The 7,645-nt window shown below is 38.3% G+C and overlaps 1 protein-coding gene across 7 annotated transcripts in view; it reads right to left on the minus strand.

The window, feature by feature from the left end:
* The window catches only part of ING3 (inhibitor of growth family member 3), a 36,332-nt gene extending 28,913 nt beyond the window's left edge, over positions 1-7,419 (minus strand). For 5 of the 7 annotated variants that reach the window (XR_008558183.1, XR_008558182.1, XR_008558181.1 and 2 more), the window contains exons 1-4: positions 7,247-7,419; positions 6,911-6,982; positions 3,717-3,817; positions 2,010-2,075 (exon numbers count right to left, since the gene is read on the minus strand). Coding sequence is in view for 4 of the 7 variants with exons in the window: in XM_008157585.3 (XP_008155807.2) it covers positions 2,010-2,075; positions 3,717-3,817; positions 6,911-6,982; positions 7,247-7,274 (267 nt within the window). In the remaining 3 variants the exon portion in view is untranslated. Of the gene's footprint in view, positions 1-949; positions 1,056-2,009; positions 2,076-3,716; positions 3,818-6,910; positions 6,983-7,246 lie in introns of those variants that run through there. The other 2 variants (XM_054726676.1, XM_028134037.2) reach the window with 2 other exon arrangements.
* Between the last annotated feature and the right edge of the window lie 226 nt (positions 7,420-7,645).

Below are 7,645 nucleotides of genomic sequence, written 5' to 3' on the forward strand. Positions count from 1 at the left end.
TACTTTGAGGGCATGACTTTCCAACTAGCTTACTTTGAGAATAGGAGCCATTTGTAATATTTTCTCTTTATTCCTCCATTACACTTAGGTAAACTCCACTATACCAAGCACAGAGTGAATGAACACTGTGGTTCATAAGTAACAGATGGATACAAACACACACATTTAAAAAGCACATATTTAAAGAAGCAAAATCACAAAATATAAACTAAACAGAGTACAACCAAAGAGCTATATGATTTAAAAAGCAGGTAGTCTATGCCCTAGTCGGTTTGGCTCAGTGGATAGAGCGTCGGCCTGCAGACCAAACAGTCCAGTTCGATTCCAGTCAAGGGCACATACCTTGGTTGCAGGCTCCTCCCCTACCCGGGCCTTGGTTGGGTCTCCTGTAGGAGGCAACCAATTGATGTGTTTCTCTCACATTGATGTTTCTATCTGTCTTTCCCTCTCTCCTACTCTCCCTAAAAAAAAATCAATGGAAAAATATCCTCGGATGAGGATTAACAGTAAGTAAATAAATAATAAAAAGCAGGTAATCCATATACAAAGATTGATATATACAGTCATTAAAGGCGAGAAAGAATACTACTAAAAAAATTAGTCTTGGATTCAAAGAAAACTATCTTTTTCTATGTTTATAAATATAACTAGAGGCCTGGTACATGAAAATTTGTACACTCGAGGTGGGGGAGGGGGTCCCAGCCTGCACCCTCTCATAGTCCAGGAGCCCTCAGGGGATACTGACGGATTAAGCCACAGTCTGGCCTCCCTCTGAGGGAGGCAACCAGGCCGATCAGGGGAAGGCGCTGCCCCCATCAACTCGCCGCTGCTGCCACTGCCGGCCGCTGCGGCCACCCTCAGCCCTCCCTGCTGCCATGGCTTTGTCCAGAAGGACATTCGGCTGTCCGGTCTAATTAGCATATTATGCTTTTATTATTATAGAAGATTCAAGGCCAAAATAATAAAGAACTTTTTTTCATTCCACAATAAATGAAGCCACCACCCCCTCTGCCTTTCTTCAGGCCGTATCTTTTATGAAATTGTTTTCAGAATAACTGTAAGAACAAACACGCCTAGGTTATTATAGCCACAAAATATTTTCACTATATAAAAACAACTAAACATTTTCTATACATGACAAATATTTACTAGTTTTGTGTAAGCATTTACAATGTACACCATAAGTGCACCTTTTTTCTTGTGTCTTGCTCACCAATGGCATTTATATTTACATGTTACTTTTTCAGTAATAGGACTGTGACTACAAAAATAAGATAAAAAATCTGTATACTGAAGTTCACCAAAAGTGAACATTTGTTTTCAGTTTCAACTTGCTTTAAGGCAAACCAGAAATGATATTAACTAAAGTATCTATTTCAAGAAGACACTTCACATTAAAAAGAGCACCATACTTATACCAGTTTGAGAAATATTGCATATACCTGTCTACTTAGTAATTTCAATCTTTTATAAGCGCTGCTGCAGCAAAAAAGAACCTTTTTAAAAAGTTTATTTAGTCTACTATTTCCCATTTTTGCCACCTAAGCCAATTGTGTACTGCCTAGTGACATCCCTGGATAGTTGAGTACGATCTATTAACACTGATTCAAATGATTCTCTTCTTCATTCTAATTTGACTACCAAGAGTCAACACAGTAATCTTATGTGTATTTTACCACAGAAACAATCTCAATATGATTTATCAGGAAACTAAACACACTACCTTAAGAAGAAAAAGATTACTAAAAGAAAGCTAAACAAACAAACAAAAAGTCTAACATCAGATACAATTTGAAAGCAATATAGATTTGGCTAAAATGTAAGGATCTTGACCTGTTTACCTAACACTGTAGACACTACAGGAATCTTTTCCACACAGAAACCAAACAGATTCTGAACTCTCAAATTAAATGTTTTATTCGGTTCTTCCTTTTACATTTAAGCAAATAAATTTAAAGTGACCACAATTCAAGTATTTATGGCATAGCATGCACATTAATTTTACTTACCAAATCATATATCTGGTTCGCCAACTGTACCTTCTCATCTGCATCTTCCAAAGCTTTATAGTAATCCTAAATAAAAACATTTGCATTTCAAGAATAAATTAATAATCTTAAAATATGTGTATCTAGGACATAAAACCACATTCTCATTCTCATTCCTTGTTATCACTGTCAGTCATCCTAAATAAGCAATAAAAACCCAGTTAAGATTTAGAAATTACGCACAATGGCCAAGAATTAGAGATGTTCAGAATTCCTAGAAAAGATATAAATAAAGATAAATACTATTCCAAGTCTAGCCTCTATACCAGGCGTCCTCAAACTACGGCCCGCGGGCCACATGCGGGTGTTTTTGCCGTTTTGTTTTTTTACTTCAAAATAAGATATGTGCAGTGTGCATAGAAATTTGTTCATAGTTTTTTTTTAAACTATAGTCCGGCCCTCCAACGGTCTGAGGGACAGTGAACTGGCCCCCTGTTTAAAAAGTTTGAGGACCGCTACTCTATACTAATGAAAGTTATATACGGTAATGACTAGATCTTTTCCTTTAAATTTTTTTTGAAGTTAAGATTTATCTAATTTGTAAATAACATTTAAAGTCTCCAGTTTTAAAACATGTTTTTTATAAAAGTACAACTACTGAAAAAATGCTAACCTGAATGTCTCTGTTTTCCAATTGCTGTATAACTCTCATTTTAAGTTAGGTATCAATTCATACAGCTCAACCTATACTTTAGATTCTCCTCAGTAGAAAGCAAATTATTATTTAAAAAAATAGATTCTATGAAATGTCCCCGGAGAGTCAGACTTCTCAGAGTATATGCAAGCTGCACTCCACCAAAAACTTACCTTAACAGATTAGAGGGATAATGAATGACGTTGGGGTGTATATATGTGATGTCTATATTCAAACACACCTAAGCCTCCACGTATCCTCTAAGCCAGGACCAAATCTGTCATAAATTCTAAATTCTTTTTCTCTTAACAGAAATAATCTTCCCCCCATGTGGTAAAATAAATGACACCACTACTCTAAACTTGTAGTTTTCAAATTTATTAGCTGATCCTTGAACAATTCTATGTAGGTTGGAGTTGGGGGAGTCATTATTACTCAGAGATATTAATGGACCTGTCCCATGTCACAGAGCTAAATGGCAGAGTCATCACCAAAGCCAGGTGTCTGAAGTAGTTCTTTCAATGAATCCCAAACAAACTAAATCATATCCTTAAAGCAAACCTCGTAGGGAGAACTGAAATCCATTCTAATCTGAAAGACAGCTATAAGTACTATACAACTAATTAAAAACTCAAATAAATCTTTATTTTTAGGCCTAGTTCATGTATGAATTTAGAGTTTTAAACTAAAATACTTTTAAAGAATCCTTCTCAGCTCTTAAGATTCTGTTCTTCTGTGATAACACCAACTTGGGTACCTAGTAATATAAAAAAATATGCTTCAAGTCCTGCTAATTAAAAGTGTACTTTTTTATGGCTCTTAACTCTCTAATAAAAGTCACTAATTACTGAAACAACTTTTAAATAAATTACCAAAATGCTTCAATGAAGCTCTAAAACACAACAAATTATTTAAATTCTAAGAAGCCATTGGTAACTTTCCCACATTTTGATATCCAGAAACTATTTATTTTTAAAATATCTTTCTCAGAGTCCCAATTTTAACCAACAAATCACCCAGAATGTTGAACATACTTTTTTGATGGATGCCATTTGTTCTTCTCTCCACTCTGGTTTATTTTTCTTTGCATTCATAAAGAATTCACTGACTCTTTGCTCTAGTTGATCCATTGCATCTATGACATAACAAAAACATTTCATATTTAGACGACCAAGTTCAGACACTGAATATACATGCTTTGACTTGGGGAAAGAAACAAATATCTGACAATATACACTCCTTCACGTGGTCACTAACTTTAAATATGGCAGCTTTAATTCTGTAAATACAGAATGCCTTAATTACCTTAGTAAAAAACAAAGTTACAATTTCCCCTACTAACAATTTATTTTTGTTGTTGTTATTTCAAAATTTTTTCCAATAGTCAAAGTAGTCAACAATATAGATAGGCTCTATACTGTAGTTTCTGAATAGTACAGTCTTGGGTCAAAAGGTTACGGTATTAAATCAGCCAAATGTGTCAAAACACGATGTCTTATTGTAAGTACCACTAGGAAATTGACACATTCTTTTAATGAGAAAAAATGATAAAGACAATTTTAACCTCTTGCTATATGGCCTTAAACACATGATCATCTCCTTAAAAGCAGTAGGTACAATCATTTATTCACTTAATATAGTATATTATTTATTCTAGATACATTTTTTCCTAAATGTGTGCCAAGAATAGTCATTCCATGACTGCTAAAAGAAGAAAAATAAATAAAAGGGATTCTGTTGCCACATAAATTAAGGAAAACATTTTTACTATATCCTTCTTTTGGAGATTTTCCGTGAAATAATAGCTCTTTAAAGATTCTGAGAAGTCTTACAGTTAATTTTTAAGAGAATTTTCCTTTGTTTAAATAAGCATTTCCAAACTTATTTGCTTAAGAAGTCTCTTTTGTTAATCCACACCTATTAACTTTAGAAAATTCTAATTATTATAAAAAATGTAAGTTTAAAAACCTCTAATTTATATAATCTAATTTATATAATCTAAGTCCAAATTGCAAGAGAATTTAAAATTTGTAATAAATAATAAAAAAGCATAAAATAAGTTACTCCTTATTGAGTGCCTACTTTCGATCAGGCACTGTATGTTCTAATTTATCTGTATTATTATTTTTTTTTAATATATTTTTATTAGTTTCAGAGAGGAAGGGAGAGGGAGAGATAGAAACATCAATGATGAGAGAGAATCATTGACTGGCTGCCTCCTGCACGCCCCCTACTGGGGGTCGAGCCTGCAATCCAGGCCTGTGCCCTTGACTGGAATCGAACCCGGGACCTTTCAGTCCGCAGCCTGAGGCTCTATCCACTGAGCCAAACCGGCTAGGGCTATCTGTATTATTTTAATTCCCAGATGATTCTCATTTTGTAGATGAAAAACCCTCAGAAGTGGTAATGAGACCAAGGTCAATGAGAAGTCAGTAAAGCCCAAAAATGAACTCAGATCTGAATGAACTTCAAAATCTGTGCTCAAACCTATTGATAACTGCTACCTTGGCAAATTTTTAGCATTTCAACTACATTAAAGTTACAATGAACTTTGTGAGCAAGCTGGAGAAACACACAATTCAGACTTGCACACCACAATATACTGAATAAAAGAAGGCGCCTTCCACATCATATCGCCTCCTATTATGTGCCACATGAAACTGACAACAGGCTGAGAAAAGTGTATTCCTGAACAATGGGTATGGAAACGTGTGTGGTGCTGGTGGGGCAGAGAAGCGAGGGGAAGAAAAGAACAGGTTCTTAGCTACCTCAAGACTCCCACCCTCTGGAATGTCTGGTTCTCTGATCCCTCTTCATGGTACTTCCTTCCTCCCTATCAGGCCCCACATCCCAGATCTTCCTCCACCCCCACTTTTCTAAGAAAACCTGGCAGCGTGAGAAACATTTCATGTATAGCTTAAACACAGCTGGAATAAATGGGATCAAAAAACCTATTTTCTGCAGATATACTCTCACAAGGCCAGCCATTCATATCATTTAAAGAATTTAAGTAGAGTTATCTTCATTTCTCCCAACAAAGGGCGTGACACAAGGCCAAAAGGTACACTTGATTATTCACTTTCATTATGTACCATATAATTTCACATTCTTAATTTTTAATATAGTATCTAGACAAGATAGTGAACAGCTATATTATATTCACTTCACAAAGGACTGTGAGGTTCTTTCAAAACATGATCAACATAAATTTGGTACTCATCACTGTTTCCTTGTTTTTGTTTTTTAAATATGTTTTGATTGACTTTAGAGAGAGGAGGGGAGCAGGTGAGAGAAACATCAATGAGAGAGAATCACTGATAGGCTGCCTCCTGCACACCCCCCACCAGATCGAGCCCACCACCCGGGCATGTGCCCTGACCAGGAATAGAACCGTGACCTCCTGGTTCATGGGTGGATGTTCACCCACCAAGTCACACTGGCCGGGTTTTCCTTGTTTTAAGTGTAATTTTGCTCAATGTATTGGCCTTCTTATCTCCAGAAGCACTGATTCTTGACCTTCTCTGAATCCTGAACAATTTTAAGAAACTTCACAGAAAAAAAAAAAAAGATCATATGAACCAAATACTGCCCTATGAAAGAGTAAGGTTAATTTTGGGAAAAAGTCACAGAATTACCCACTATCACTGATATAAGAAGAGGAGCCAAAAATTTTATTATGGCATACAAGAAGCTTTACAGTAAAATCTTATTTCCCTCACTCATTCTGATTAACAAAATACCCCGCTGTTGACAACTGAGAATACATTCTATAATGCGTAACTTTTCAAATGTGACATTCCAAGGGTCTCTAAAAAAACTGCATATAACCCATACTTCTGTTTGTTTTCTGCTCTTGAAAAAAATTTTAAAACGATGAACTTTAACAAAAGTATTAATGCTAAAATATATGTTCAATACATAAAGGCTCAAAGTCAGAATTTTAACATCTATGCCGCTGTGCATTAAAACATCTACAGTCCCAATGAAGGTATAGACACGTTGATTGCACAGTCCAAAATCCGAGAGAGGATCACAGGCGTGTTCTAATATCTCCTCTTGTCAACGCCAGGAGAACAGAAGAGTGAGGCAAGATTTGGCATTGAATTCTTTTTGACAATTCCTAGGTACTAATCAGCCAGAGAGTCAAAGAGCAGAGGCGCTGGAGTCGATAGCAAGTAAGTCTGGCACTGAACCTGCGCGGCAAACAAGAGCAAACGCGCCGACTTACTCTGCACCTGCAGGTCCATCTCGCGCATCTCCGTGAAGCGGTCCCGCAGATCCATTGGAAGCTGCTCAATCACTGTCAAAGGAAGAGTCCGTCAGAGGGGCGGGGCCAACGGCGAAAGTACGTGCCTACGTCACCGCGTGCGTGCGTGCGTGCGTGCGTGCGTCGGTGGGGTGGGGGTCGAGGGAGCCGGCAACCCTGAGCGAGGCTGCCAGTTACCGTGAGAAAGAAACATCCCCCGCCTCCCCCTCCCTCCCCGCCATCCCGCCTGCCCGGCCACTCGCGCTCTCGCCCGCCCGCAGGTCCCACAGACGGCCCCGGCCAGCGCCGCCCACTCACTTTCTAGATAGTCCTCTAGGTACAACATCGCGGCCTTTAGCGCTTGGGGGACGAGGGGATCCAGGGGTTTATTTGTGTCACTCGCTGTCGCCGGAGTTTTGTCCCTTCCAATATGGCGCCTCCGCTAGCAGCGCCCGCTCAGCTTCGGTGGGAAAAAAAAAAGAAAAGGGGAAAAAAAAAACCACTTTGGCGCCTGACGGCGCTTGCCTCACTGCCGCCCGGGGCTGTCATTGGCTGGCTGGGGCAGTGACGTAGGCCGACCGTGCCTGCGCCCGCGCCGTTGTGGGAATTGTAGTTTTCTTCCCTTTGCAGCAAGTTAACCCGCCGGCAGTTTTTCACACGGGAACTACAAATACCAGGCGCCAGGGCGAAGGCTGCGCAACAGAATCCAAAATGCGG

This window comes from Eptesicus fuscus, chromosome 14 (genome assembly GCF_027574615.1).
Source record: "Eptesicus fuscus isolate TK198812 chromosome 14, DD_ASM_mEF_20220401, whole genome shotgun sequence".
NCBI lineage: Eukaryota > Metazoa > Chordata > Mammalia > Chiroptera > Vespertilionidae > Eptesicus > Eptesicus fuscus.